The sequence below is a fragment of the Camelina sativa genome, chromosome 17 (assembly GCF_000633955.1).
Source record: "Camelina sativa cultivar DH55 chromosome 17, Cs, whole genome shotgun sequence".
NCBI classification, from domain to species: domain Eukaryota; kingdom Viridiplantae; phylum Streptophyta; class Magnoliopsida; order Brassicales; family Brassicaceae; genus Camelina; species Camelina sativa.
In genome coordinates, this window is record NC_025701.1 from 4,589,959 (window position 1) to 4,604,671 (window position 14,713).

Below are 14,713 nucleotides of genomic sequence, written 5' to 3' on the forward strand. Positions count from 1 at the left end.
GAACATCGATGGTGCTGATCCCAGAAGAAGATCGCCGGAGAAAAGAAGAAGAGGAGACGTGAGGAGAAAGAACAGGAATCCTCCTGATTCCAGAAGAAAATCGCCGGAGATTCATGAGTGACGTCGGAGGAGAAAGAGATGAAACGGCGGAGGCAGTGCCGGCCCAGCATAATATGAGGCCCAATACAAAACAATTTTTTTAATGGGTTTTACTTATAATATTTAAAATTTAAAACCAAATTTTAAACATGCATAAAATAGGAGCCTATTTTTACAATAATAAATAAATAAAATTAAAAAATTGAGGTCAAATCTTATATTATTCGAAAAACGAGGCCTATATTTACAATAATTTTTTTTTTTTGAGGCCTAATTGTAATACCAAAAAAGTANAAATTATGTAAGTGAATACCTTCGACTGTTATTAAGTTAACCACGGATGGACTGATCAGAGCTGCTAACTTGGAGAAAGTTAGCAAATCAAAAGGTGGGCATGTGAGGTCATCTGTTAATAGGAGATGAGAAAAAATTAATGATGATAAAAAGGTTGAAAAAAAAATAGAACTAACAACACGTATGAGTAGAGAGAACAAACCTCCGATGATCAATTCGTCATCTTTAGTGGAGATCTGCTCAGTCGGCTCAGAAGAAGAGGAGAATGGACGAAGGACGGAAGTTGATGAGAAAGATGGCCGGAGAGCGGAAGAAGGTGAGAACAGAGGAGAAGGAAGCTCAGAAGCAGACGGCCGGAGAATGGAAGCAGACGAGATCTTCTAAGTCGGCTCAGAAGAAGGCGAGATCTGTGTATGCTCAGTCGGCTCAGAAGAAGGCTGCTCAGTCGGCTTAGTCGGCTCAGAAGAATGCGAGATCTGAGCAGTCGGCTCAGAAGAAGACGAGAATGAGACTGGCCGGAGAAAATAAGAAAACGAGAGCTGAGGAGACAAAGATGGACGGAGAACGGAAGGAGACGAGAAGTGAGGAGCAGAGGAAAACCGCCGGAGAATGGAAAGAGACGAGATCTTAGACGCAGAAGGAACATCGATGGTGCTGATCCCAGAAGAAGATCGCCGGAGAAAAGAAGAAGAGGAGACGTGAGGAGAAAGAACAGGAATCCTCCTGATTCCAGAAGAAAATCGCCGGAGATTCATGAGTGACGTCGGAGGAGAAAGAGATGAAACGGCGGAGGCAGTGCCGGCCCAGCATAATATGAGGCCCAATACAAAACAATTTTTTTAATGGGTTTTACTTATAATATTTAAAATTTAAAACCAAATTTTAAACATGCATAAAATAGGAGCCTATTTTTACAATAATAAATAAATAAAATTAAAAAATTGAGGTCAAATCTTATATTATTCGAAAAACGAGGCCTATATTTACAATAATTTTTTTTTTTTGAGGCCTAATTGTAATACCAAAAAAGTAAAAAAAAACTGAGGCCCAATACAAATGTGTCTTAGGAATGTGTCGCGGGCCGGGCCTGGGCGGAGGAGGTCTGATAAAAAAAAAATCTCTGTTAAAACCCTAAAAACTCTCTCGCCGTCGAAACAAAGAAAAACCCTAAAAGGAAAACGACGCGCTTAAAAGGTAAGTAAACATTGTTCGTCAAAAGAAAAAAAAAAAAAAAAAAAGGTAGGTAAACATTCTACAAAGCTCTCAGGCCTTTCTAAGAGGCCCGGCCCAGAAAGGCAGCCGCTCCCGCCCATTTAGTTCTGGAATTAATTGCAATTTTTTTTTGGAGAATAAAAAAATGTACTTCACACTTCACAGAGAGGTTCCGTCATTCTTTATTTACTCCTTAGAACTTGGTTTTGTGTTTTAACCGTTTACCACCAATTCAGATTCAACATTTTGCAAGCGATTGATATGCACTTTTAAAATATACTAGGTGGTAAACTTTTGCTTATTCCTGTAAAATACCACATATATTGAAATAATAGGCTGTGGCTTAAGAAAAAAATAATAATTGAAAGGAAAAAAAAAGCAACGAGAATTTTAAAAAACTTTTAAACTAAAAAAGTGTGATTTTCATGCTTTTTCCTTTTTGAATTCGGTGAAATTAATTAACGCACAACACAAGAGATGAAGCTTTCTGCCACATATTTCTCTACATTTTTTTTTTTTTTTTGTGTAATAACAAAACTTTAATTTAAAAAAAAAAATCAAAACAGTTTACTTACAAACATTATTTGGGAAAAAACCTCAAAATACTTCATATTATTTTATTTTTTGTAAAAAGGAAATGGTTTTCCATTATTTACATTTTTCCCCGTTGTTTTCTTTTCTTATTTGGATTGCAACCAAAAAACAAATAAAATGGAAAAAGATGGAACCTCTGAGAACGGTCGAGAGATCTGGTCCGTGTAATTTCATCACGTGGCAGTGAGAGAGAGATCGGACAGTGATTAACTAATCGAAACGGTAACTTTTAAAGATTATGTGGGACCGAGACTAACTTTTAAGGAGAAGAAAAAGAATAGCAATAGCAGACGGAACCAATTAATTCTCAAGAAACCATTAGAATGGAGACCATCTTGGCTCCTTTTAAGGGAGCAGAAGCAGCAGATCCTGTCAACTTCGATTGATGATATAACCAGACAGTGACATTACGTTACCATGCTTGTTTGTGGAGGTGATAGATTATGCTGCAATTTTTTTTTTTTTGAGTGGTCGTTGTTTTTTGTTTGAGGATTGGTTGTATACGATACTGTGTATGTGTGTCTACTTGACGGTTATGTCTCCTGTTGACGAGCTCATCTTGTTTTAGAGAAAGGTTTTGTGTGTTTTGGTTCCGTTCTTCTGATTTATGTCATCGTATCACAAAAGTATGCTGTAAATGATACGATTGCCAGAAGATAACGTTTTTTGGGTGGGTATTAATATGATGATGAAGTGATCAGAAACTTGAGAACAGAGCCATAATATGGAACAATACAGTCCCTGTTCGATATCATTTGCATAATCCTACAAAGGCAGTAGTACTATAAGAATGAAACTGATTCTTGCTACAACGAACCAAACGTATGTAAAAAACTATTATCCGAGATGGATATACATAATATAAAACCATACCTCCTCAAACTCCTGTTTTAGCATATGTAACCATACCTCCTCAAACTCTTGTTGTGGCATCTTAGAACCGACACAGATAGTAATGAGGATTGAGGAGAGAATCTGATCTCTTGGATCGGAGGAAAAAAAATCGTGAGAAAGTTCAACGGGAGGGGAAAATTGAGCACGAGTCAGAACAAGCACCATATATCTTTTTCAAAGGTCTGGGTGATTGCTTATCAAACTCTATACACATTCCAAACGATCAAACGTAGAGCAAGACATCTATTATTGGTTCTCTCTTCTATTAGAAGTAAAAGTATATGCATAAACAGTTTGTTATAGTTGGCTTGGCTTGTTAACACATACACCTTGCAATACACATTTTCTATACCATAGATATTGTAAACAAAAGTACATTCACATATAAGCAAAACTGACTGAATGACTTGTAATTNAAAAAAAAAAAAAAAAAAAAAAAAAAAAAAAAAAAAAAAAAAAAAAAAAAAAAAAAAGCACTTAAAGCTTACAGCTAACATCAATAGAAAGAAACAAGGAAAATAAGTCACTTATGTTATCTGGTGCGTAAAGTGTCGATCACATAACAATTGGCTATCTATATTCGTTACCTTCAAAAACTTAAAGCAAAGATAAACTACAAATCAAAGAACAATCAAATCCAAGTTCGGATATTTTCAAAATTCACAGAGAGGTTGAAGCAAATTGAAAATTTACATGTAGCATTACCATAAATTCAACTTCTGTTTTCTAATGAAATTTCAGATCCACCGCCGAAAAATCCTACTAATTGAACTATATTGTCGAAATTTACAATCCGCCCGAGACCAAGAGACATCTTACAATTAAAACTTCACCATTAGAAAGGAACATATATCTCTTTTATAAAGTTGACGGCGCAGGCGAGATTCAGCATGGATTTTAAATCTGGTAGCCGTAAACGAGAACTCGTCGAACTGCTTCAATCAAAGCTTGAGTCGGTGGGATTTGACCAGAGAGCGGATTATTAGATAGATTGAAGTGTCTGAGACTCGTCTGGTTAAGAGGAGGGATTGAGCCAATGGAGAGATAGTCTTGAACAATGAGCGTGTAGAGTCGAGAAAGATGGAGCAACGACCTAGGGATTCGACCGGACAATCTGTTACCGGAGAAGTTGTTGTCGTTGAGATAAACCGATTTGAGATTGAGTAAACCGGAGAGAGAGTTGGATTTGAAACTAAGAACCCTAAGTTGATCTAATTGGTTCAAACTCTTGTCGTCGAGTGAGCCGGTGAGATTCAAAAACTCAAGAACAAGCTTGGAGACTCTTCCGTTCATACATTCTCTAACGCCTTGCCAGTTGCAGAGATCTGTTCGTCGCCATGGAATCGAATTAGACGGATCGATTGAAGATTTCAAGCTGAGTAGAGCTTGGACGTCGCTAGATCTTGCCGGAATAACCAAACAGAGGAATACTACTATACATGCAAAGACTACTAGTAACAACAACGACGTAATCGATGAAGAAGAAGAAGAAGAAGAAGAAGAAGAAGAAGCCATTAATTACGAATTTATTAGTTTGCTTAGCTTAAGCGTGATAAAGAAGAAGAAAGAGATGTGAATTGAGTTCACGTAAAGTAAGGCTGAGTTTAAAACCAGCAGCGGTCCACCAGTCAGTCCAACACCTCAAGAGTCTTGCAGTCCTTTAATTGGCTTCCCATCAAATATTTTTTGACTTCATTGACCTTCGCATTTTGAAGGATTGAAGAGCTTGTCCATGGTTGATGTACATGTGATTTACCTGCAATTTGTATCTTGAACGTGGACAGGTCAGGGATGATGAATTGAAGCTGATGGTGCCAACTATCAGCTTGAGATGATGAGATGTCTGAGGGAGGTTAATGTTGACAACAACACTGTTGGTTGGTAGGTTTTCTTCTTGTCATCAGTCTGACTTCACTTGTTCAATATTCTTTTACGAATGTATCTAAGATCTGCTTTCATTTTGTTTCAGGTATCAGTCTGCAGTTCTTGGTTCCTAACAGATCGTGGAACTCATTTAGACCTTCATGAATTACCAGGTACTTGTCAAGATCATGTCTACCATGTGATTATAACATTCTAGATTCTGGATTTGATCTATTCATATGGTTTGCTGAAAAGTTATATTATATGTATCGCATGGCCACTCTAGTGTACAATAGGGGCATCTATTCTAGTGTAAAAATTGATTGTAAAGCGTAAACCGTCTTTATCTACAGGAAAACATCAAGAGGTGTGTGTGCATCATATATGATCCCTCTAAAGCGGACCTAGGCGTTGAAGCTTTCAGATTCCTTTATGGAGTTGTACCGAGGTGGAAACTTTAATGGCGAAAAGTATGTCTCTTGATCCATATAGGTTTCTTGAACCCCATAGGATAGTTGTCATGTTTTATTTACTCTCTTTGTTAGGTTGAGAGAGAATAATTTTTCCTGGATGGGTATTTTTGAAGAAATACCTGTAAGTCTCTAGCTCTCTTCTATGTTGAAGTCCTACCAGCTAATCTTTTTGAAGTAAATACTAAATAGGTTGGAACTGTTTACCTGGTTATATGTTGCCTCTGACAAAGAAAAATTGGTTTCAATGTAAGTTTCTTTTCTTTTGACAGATCATGGTTTCAAACTCTGCCCTTTTCAGTGCCTTCATGGCCGAACTGGAGACTGATACACCTGTCTCACAGGTACAATACTAGAATCTGGATAGTGTTCCTCGCATGATGTGTGTCAGTATTCCAGATTTTGACTCGTAATACTACTGTATTTTCTCTTTTCTAGGGCGATTATGATCGTCTACACTCATCAACCGCTCCTTCCTTGAGAACAATATGGCATTTTAGATTAAATGCATGGATGATTTATCTATGCAACAACAAAAGGTGTGGCCTATTATGCATTCTTGTTCAATTCCCATCCTCAGAAGTCAGAACTATCTTAGTGTAATATCTTAATTTGTGTTTCCAGTATCCGATACTACTACCGGAACCTGTCTCGTCTGCAAGCGCAACAGCAAGTCTGGCTCCATAAGAGAAGGTAGGTGACGTCCATTTATATTTCAAGCAGAATATTTTTTGTTCTCTTGGTCTTGGTTCTAGTTCTGGTCCGATTTGTTTCACTCCCTCGTTATCTTGGAAGGTGACACAAGTTTAGTTACAAGAGTAGGGAATGTCCTATAACTATTGTCTTAAGATTTTACTCGTTTTGTTGTTCTTCCAAATAACTGAGAGGTTTGTTTGGTTTGTAGGACGGAGAACATGGCTCTTATGTCAACCAATTAAATAAGGAGGCAAATGGTATGATTCACTTTCTAAACAAAATCTACTTTAAACATGAGGTTCTATAGTAATAGCTCGTCCACAGTAATCAGCTTAGGATAAAGTTTAGCTTTAAACAAAATTAAGGAATAGTTAAATGTCTGGTATTCTTGGATGGTCTTAAATCAATACATCTTTTAAGCCTTTTAGATTATCGTAAGTTGATTGTGTTTAGCGATTAGGATCCTAATATAATCATGTGCCCCAAATCTCCCCTTACAAAATTAGATAGCCGGGCCGGGCTGGGCCACNAGGTACTTGTCAAGATCATGTCTACCATGTGATTATAACATTCTAGATTCTGGATTTGATCTATTCATATGGTTTGCTGAAAAGTTATATTATATGTATCGCATGGCCACTCTAGTGTACAATAGGGGCATCTATTCTAGTGTAAAAATTGATTGTAAAGCGTAAACCGTCTTTATCTACAGGAAAACATCAAGAGGTGTGTGTGCATCATATATGATCCCTCTAAAGCGGACCTAGGCGTTGAAGCTTTCAGATTCCTTTATGGAGTTGTACCGAGGTGGAAACTTTAATGGCGAAAAGTATGTCTCTTGATCCATATAGGTTTCTTGAACCCCATAGGATAGTTGTCATGTTTTATTTACTCTCTTTGTTAGGTTGAGAGAGAATAATTTTTCCTGGATGGGTATTTTTGAAGAAATACCTGTAAGTCTCTAGCTCTCTTCTATGTTGAAGTCCTACCAGCTAATCTTTTTGAAGTAAATACTAAATAGGTTGGAACTGTTTACCTGGTTATATGTTGCCTCTGACAAAGAAAAATTGGTTTCAATGTAAGTTTCTTTTCTTTTGACAGATCATGGTTTCAAACTCTGCCCTTTTCAGTGCCTTCATGGCCGAACTGGAGACTGATACACCTGTCTCACAGGTACAATACTAGAATCTGGATAGTGTTCCTCGCATGATGTGTGTCAGTATTCCAGATTTTGACTCGTAATACTACTGTATTTTCTCTTTTCTAGGGCGATTATGATCGTCTACACTCATCAACCGCTCCTTCCTTGAGAACAATATGGCATTTTAGATTAAATGCATGGATGATTTATCTATGCAACAACAAAAGGTGTGGCCTATTATGCATTCTTGTTCAATTCCCATCCTCAGAAGTCAGAACTATCTTAGTGTAATATCTTAATTTGTGTTTCCAGTATCCGATACTACTACCGGAACCTGTCTCGTCTGCAAGCGCAACAGCAAGTCTGGCTCCATAAGAGAAGGTAGGTGACGTCCATTTATATTTCAAGCAGAATATTTTTTGTTCTCTTGGTCTTGGTTCTAGTTCTGGTCCGATTTGTTTCACTCCCTCGTTATCTTGGAAGGTGACACAAGTTTAGTTACAAGAGTAGGGAATGTCCTATAACTATTGTCTTAAGATTTTACTCGTTTTGTTGTTCTTCCAAATAACTGAGAGGTTTGTTTGGTTTGTAGGACGGAGAACATGGCTCTTATGTCAACCAATTAAATAAGGAGGCAAATGGTATGATTCACTTTCTAAACAAAATCTACTTTAAACATGAGGTTCTATAGTAATAGCTCGTCCACAGTAATCAGCTTAGGATAAAGTTTAGCTTTAAACAAAATTAAGGAATAGTTAAATGTCTGGTATTCTTGGATGGTCTTAAATCAATACATCTTTTAAGCCTTTTAGATTATCGTAAGTTGATTGTGTTTAGCGATTAGGATCCTAATATAATCATGTGCCCCAAATCTCCCCTTACAAAATTAGATAGCCGGGCCGGGCTGGGCCACATTGAGAGTTGTCTAAGGCCCATAGAGAGAGAGAGAGAGAGAGAGAGAGTTGTGGTATATATTCTTTGTTTTAAGATGACAGAAGAAAAATTAGGGTTTCCAAAAACTTAGAGAATCCCAATGAACTTCTACCGCCGCATTCTGATGGCCCCCGCTTCTCTCCACCACTGGAAGAAGGTTGTTACTGCTCCTCCGCCTTCGAGTGGGATCCAGAACTGTCGTATCTGGAAGGTGGCTTGTTCAATTCCCGCTGCTGCGCCGTTTTCAACTGGCGTGGAGACCTCTGAAGTTACTCTTCCTCCTATCAAGTCTGATCTATGCGACGGTGCCTCTTCTTCTGCTGAGAAGGCGAAGGTGGCAGCAAGTAATATGGTGAAGAGGAAAATCTTTGAGAAGCTGAAGTCTCTTACGGTTGAAACCGTAGATCTCATCATAAGGGAGGACAATAAGAACGGTCTTTACGTCGGTCAGGGGGATCTCATCGGATGGATTAAGATTCTTACTAACAAGTTCCGTAAACCTGAAAACGCGAGGTCTGACGTCCAACATTAATGAGTTTATTAGAGAGTTTAGTTTATATAATTTGTTATTGTGTCGGATCATATTTGGTTTTAACTAAGCAATATATATGTCTTAATTTTGTAGATCTTCCGGTGGATGGATAGTAAGAGGGTGGTATTTACTCCTTCCCAGTTTGAACTCTATGTGGATCTTATTGCCAAGGTTGATGGCTTAGAAGCGGCTCGTAAGTTCTTCAATAAAGTAGATCCAGAGTTCAACAACTTTGACCCTAATAAAGCCAAGAAAAGTCCTGTTTACTTGAAGCTCTATCCCTCGACCCAAGTTAGCAACGAAGAAGATTTTTGTCTGGAGGCGGAGATGGAGGAGGAGAAGAAGAAGGAGAAGGAGAAGGAGAAGGAGAAGGAGAAGAAGAAGAAGGAGAAGAAGAAGGAGGTTCCCCAATCAAGTTCTCATTTCATGAGAAAACGTCCTAATAGTACCGGGCGGGTAGTAAGAAGGCGTATTTAAGATGCGTTATCAGTGGGTTACGCTGTGCCTTCTGGCCATTTTAGCTAAATGTATGATGTGTGTCTTAGTCAATAAAGCAAGGCTTTCAGATTTCCTCTTTGTGCCTTGCCTGCCTTGTCCAAAACAACCCCCATATGTTAAGCTTCTGCATGTAATCTCTGTACGACCATCTGTTTGGTTCATTGTTATAATATTGTACTAGTAGACTACTTTCGTTTCACATATATAACTCAACAACTCCACCGGTTTCATTTCAGTTTTGTTTATATATATGGTTTGGATAAAGGTTAGTTTAACCGAGACCTGCACATTTGGAACTAATGAACAAGCTTGAGTAGTGCTATAGGATTCAATTTGTATTAGAACTTGATCAGAATTTGGATCACAATCTGATCAGAATCTATATATATACTTATGACCAAATAAGTGGTGTTTTCAATTTGCTGAAGTTAGAGAAATAATTTTGAGGGATAACTTTGTGGTAGTGGTAAGTTAATGCTTCTCCCATCTGATCATATTAATACATTTCTAAAACAAGCTGGCAGTATGAAATTTGATATGTTATTTGTAAAACAAGCTGCTGAAATTGGTTTATGTTATTGGCAGTATGAGTTACTTGACGAGATGATGGACTTTGGTTACCCTCAGTATACTGAGGCCTCTGCGTAACTTCCATTCTATGTGCATCAGTATACTGAGGGTAACCAAAGTCCATCATCTCGTCAAGTAACTCATACTGCCAATAACATAAACCAATTTCAGCAGCTTGTATATTGGTTACCCTAAGTTCTTATAGTTTAATGTAATAACACTTGGTATGTTGCGAGCAGAGTTTCATCTTCCAAGTATAACGGCAGAGGAATCAACACCTGAGCGAAAAGCTCCAATCCGTGTCAAATTCGAGATCCCATACTTCACAGTTTCAGGAATACAGGTCGGTATTGCTCACAGTCATCAGTTTATCATAATATATATCGTGTTCCTTCTGAGAGCAAAACCTGATGCGTGTTAAATATGGGTATTGCAGGTTCGATACCTGACGATCATTGAGAAGAGTGGGTACCAAGCTCTGCCATGGGTGAGACATATAACCATGGCTGGTGAGTACGAGCTGAGACTCATGTGAGATCTGTTTTTTTGTTTAACTTTTATTTAAGCCATTGTCAACAAACAAAGCAGACGAAGATCATTAAAAAAAAAGGGAAATAGATTTTTTTTGTCTTTCTTCTTTTCCGGCCAAACTTCCATTACTTAAGGAAACAGAGTACAAAGTTTGCAGTGTTTAGATGACATATATTAAGAGAGCCAAGAGACAACATATGGAGATTCTCTTAGTCGAGCATTCTTAGCTAGTGTATCTGCTAATAGATTGGCAGATCTTGCAATATAAGTAAATCTGTAAGATTCTTCTGCAAGAGTGAGGATGTCTTCAAGATGCCATTGGATGTCACTATAGCTTGGTTGTGGAGTAACTCTTTCCTCAGAAACAGCTCTTAAATACTTGTAAAGTATTTGGGAATCACCACAAAATGTAACATTTTTGTAGTTAAGCCGCTTCATTTGCAGGATTGCTTCCTTTAATGCTATAGCTTCAGCTTCTAATATTGTGGCAGTTGGTGCAATAGAAGATGAACCCTTAAGTGTACAATTGCCGTGCGAGTCATGCAGTGTCCATCCTATGCCTGCTTTACTATCTGGGCTGATCCATGAAGCATCTGTACAACAACAAAGGGTAGGATTCTGAGAGAGTACCTCATCAAATGTTTTTGGTACAGAGTTCTTAGTCCTATTGATCATTGCTTGCTGATTAGATTCTCTCTGCGCCTCCGCTCATAGTGTCCATCCTATGCCTGCTTGCTGAGTTCTTAGTCCTAAGGAGGTTTGGTTCTAAATGGCAAAATCGCCCTGGGAGAAATATGTTAGGAAAAAAAGAATTACGAAACATGTCATCATAATTAAAAACCACGTAGGAAAGAGAGTGTTAAAAGGGAGCTGTGTTTGGAGGGAAAATGTCCCGCCAAATCATAAATCTACCATTGTAGTGACGCTAAAGTTAGTAGAAATTGGTAGAGTTAGTGAATAGATTTATGGATTTTTTGAGACTAATGCGGTAAATTGAAGTATAGTGGCGGTAGAGATATAGTTATATGAGAGAGTTAAAAAAAATATTAGAGTTACGCGGAAGAGATATAAATTGTTATGGTAGAGTTAGTAAAATCCGTAGAGTAAGTACCAGTCGTAAAATTAAATTTAGTGGTGGTAGAGTAAATAAGAAAAAGATTCTTAGAGTTATGGGCGAAATAGAGATATGCGATAGACTTAATTGTAGTGGTGGTAGAGAAAGAAGGTAGAATTGAGTTATATGACAGACTAATAAATAGTGACAGCAGAGTTATCGTTTCTGATAGAGTTATCGGTAAGAATAGAGTTTTTAAATTATGTTATGATAGAGTTACTGCTTACTAAAATAGGATAAGATTCATAGACTTAGCGTTTCGTGTGGTGATAGAGTTAATAATTGAACGTAGATTTAGGTCATCGTTTTACAAGTATTTTGTATGTTAAATGAAGTAACCTAAATGGTGAAAAGACAAAAAAATAGCCTTAACGAAAAGATAACTGAATTTTGTACTAAGTATAAATTGAGAAATAATATGAGTCTCGAAGTTCTTGAGTGGATTTCCCGACCGACTAAAGAGAATTAGAGTTTTATCTAGGATTCTATGTAAAGATCTAATTGCAAAGAAACCAATGCAACTTATGGCTTGCAAATCGAAGTTAAACTCCATGTGCAAAACTCCTTAGAATTTGGCTCATAATCATCAAATCTATTGAAAAAAAAAATGTGTTGATTTGCATGGTTCGTATGCGCATGTTCTAAGTTAGCTCATACTTATCTTCATGATCTAAAAACAAACTATGTTGTTTTTATTTGCATGGTTCGTATGCACATGTTCTAATCTAGTTTGAGGCAGTTGACTTGTCGGTTTATAAAAGTGATCAAGACAATTGGATATATGCTATAAACCGACAAGTAAACTGGATATATGCACAATAACTCTAATGGTGGTATGAAGCTACTCAAAAAGTCGATGAAGAGCAAATTGATAAATTTTATAAATTTCAAAAGAAGACAATATAGCAACGGAGGATGTTCTAATTTGTATTTATCCAACCATACAAATAGAGGTATAGAAAAGACTATATATAATTCACTAGAGCTAATTGTTGTTATTGCACCCTCAGTATCCCAATCCAGATTTTAGTCTCAGAGGGTCCTTCTTTGATAACTTGTACTCACCTACACAAATCGCTTGCATTGTAACCTGAGAAATCATAAAAAAAAAACAAACAAGCAAGTGTTAAACAAGTGAGAAATCTTTTAAATTATCATACCTTTACAAGAACCAAGAAGGGACAAACTGTATACAATAAACTCCCAATAGAAAGGCAAAAACATTAAACCAAGTAATCATCAATTTGATAACCGTATAGTGTATCATACAGTCTGTATACTTCATTCACATATATGGATTCAAAACTAGAAGCGGTTTCACTTTCCAATTACTTTTCAATTCGTCTGTCTTGATGCAGAGTACAAACAGAGTGCCAAAACAACCTAGAAAATTATGGAACTTGGTGGAAAGATACACAACAGACATACAAAACCACAGAAAAAAACAAATTTAGGTTTACGGTTTTAAAGTTATGACCAAATTCCCAACACATAAGCAGAATGACAACCCTGCGAACAGTCAACTTTGGAAGCAATTTCCCACAGAAAAAAACCGCACCTTGTTCGTCATCTTCCTCCTCATCTCCACTCTCATCTTCTTCTTTTGGTGGTGGGGACATCTTTGAAGCCTTAGTGTGAGATTCAGAGTGGCGAGGCTGCATGAGATAACAAAAGGAGTAAATAAAGATAAGAACCCAACCCAACATAGATTATTAGCTAGACTGTGAGAGAGAGAAAAAAAAAAGAATGGAGTAAACAGAAGCTTCTACCTTGGCACCGATAGATTTGCTTCTGCTACTGTTGTGGTTGTCAACCTCAAAAATGGTTGGGAGATCATTTATCATCTGGAAGAGCCTCTTCCTGAAAACAATTAACGAGTTCAGATGTCAGAGAATATAAAACAATTAACTCTTCAACATTCAAGAGAGGAGCTAGTGGCTCTCACATGAACTTTGAATTTAATATAGTCAGTAAAATTGATTCAGCTTGATGTGAAACACATGAGTTCACTTTTTATTCATAGAACAAGATATCTTGAGTTTAAAGGAGATTGTAACAACAATAATTGGGTGAAACAATGCCAAAAAGGTTGCAGGTACCATGACGGTTATTGTAATTACCCTATGATGAGAAACCACACAGAACACTAGCTTTATCATAGTTACGTATATGCTGAAACCAAAAGCTCATCAAGCAAAACAAAAAAATGCATTTTCCAACACGAATTCTTCTTCCCTAATCCAGACCCAAAAGGAACTCATCTTAACTTAAGTAAAAAAAAAACAACTCTTGAAAACCAACTAAACAAGCAAAGAATCAATGTGTTACGAAGCTATACAAAGATGTACCAGAAGACTATCTTTATTTCGAATGTGTAATTTATGTCATGTTTCTATTTACCTTCCCTCATGAGCTTGCCATGCTATAATATGGCCACCTGCTTCTTCAACTGGCTATTCTCCAGGGACCTCGTTGATTGTGTCTGAAGAAGTGAAGCCACTCTCACTGGTAAATCCGCTAAGTGTACAAAACGAGATTGCTATTAGTTACTACCAGATTCAATGTACTAGGTATCTGAAGAAAGAATTGCAAATGTAACTTTGATTTAAATGTAACTTTGATTCAAATATAACTATACACAATCATCTAACCCAACAAAAAACAAAGGCGTCAAATGCTAAAAGGCGATATCATTTCTCTAAACAACGAAACAAACATTATAAGGCGTCAAATCAAAAGTCTGAGCTGAATACAAACCTGGCGAAGATCCATCAGATGCTAAAGGCGATATCTTTTTCTCCTTTGCTCAAACCACTTATCGCAAATCACCGGGAAAACGTCGTTCTAGAAATCGATATGTGTCTGCTAATGGCAAAGAAGACGACTCTCGGGTTTTTTTATTGAAACCCAATTTTTGTTGAAGATGATGAACCAGCATCGTTCACCGATTGGCAAAAATAAGTCTGCAACCTTAAATCCGTTTGAAAAGAAACGCAACCCAAAGAGACCTCCACCGCCAACTCTTGAAGCAGATACCACCACCACTACCTAATTCGAGAACCCTGTTTCTCATCGAAAGCCATGCCTCAGCGGAAGAAAAACTACCAATCCAAAACACCACTCAAACCTTCCTCATGCCGCAATCGAACCACCGCAACCCCATGTCTCATTCTCAAATCTCCATCAAAGCCGCAACGAACAAGATAAAGAGAAGCAAATGCTTTTGGCTTGAGGAACCGGTGCTAGGTCTAATATATTTTTTTTTTTTTATC

The 14,713-nt window shown here is 37.3% G+C and overlaps 1 protein-coding gene, 1 long non-coding RNA gene and 1 pseudogene across 5 annotated transcripts; 2 read left to right on the forward strand and 1 right to left on the reverse strand.

Annotated features, from left to right (window-relative positions):
• Window positions 4,763-6,641, forward strand: LOC104755299 (annotated as a pseudogene).
• Window positions 6,838-9,461, forward strand: LOC104759154 (eukaryotic translation initiation factor 3 subunit H-like). Of its 3 annotated transcripts, XM_019239202.1 has the most exons (7): window positions 6,838-6,951; window positions 7,027-7,075; window positions 7,224-7,295; window positions 7,390-7,490; window positions 7,576-7,644; window positions 7,856-8,709; window positions 8,822-9,461. In XM_019239202.1, the coding sequence occupies exons 1-6, from the start codon at window positions 6,914-6,916 to the stop codon at window positions 7,887-7,889; spliced, it is 363 nt and encodes a 120-aa protein (XP_019094747.1). In that variant the 5' UTR covers window positions 6,838-6,913; the 3' UTR covers window positions 7,890-8,709; window positions 8,822-9,461. The 3 variants fall into 3 exon arrangements, with proteins under 3 accessions (XP_019094747.1, XP_019094748.1, XP_019094746.1); XM_019239203.1 differs by lacking the exons at window positions 7,856-8,709; window positions 8,822-9,461 and adding an exon at window positions 7,747-7,800; XM_019239201.1 differs by lacking the exons at window positions 6,838-6,951; window positions 7,027-7,075 and having other exon boundaries at window positions 8,822-9,456.
• Window positions 12,301-14,688, reverse strand: LOC104755314. 2 transcript variants are annotated; one of them, XR_762206.2, is made up of 5 exons: window positions 14,199-14,688; window positions 13,842-13,946; window positions 13,211-13,301; window positions 13,000-13,096; window positions 12,301-12,531 (listed from the first exon to the last, which is right to left on the reverse strand). It is a non-coding gene; the product is annotated as an uncharacterized LOC104755314 (long non-coding RNA). The 2 variants fall into 2 exon arrangements; XR_762205.2 differs by having other exon boundaries at window positions 13,842-13,958.

What these genes read in the sequence shown, in the direction of transcription:
- LOC104759154 (XM_019239201.1), top strand. Translation starts at nt 8,297, where the DNA reads ATGAACTTCTACCGCCGCATTCTGATGGCCCCCGCTTCTCTCCACCAC. An exon ending in CGTAAACCTGAAAACGCGAG is followed by an intron (nt 8,710 to 8,821) that starts GTCTGACGTCCA and finishes TTAATTTTGTAG; the next exon opens with ATCTTCCGGTGGATGGATAG.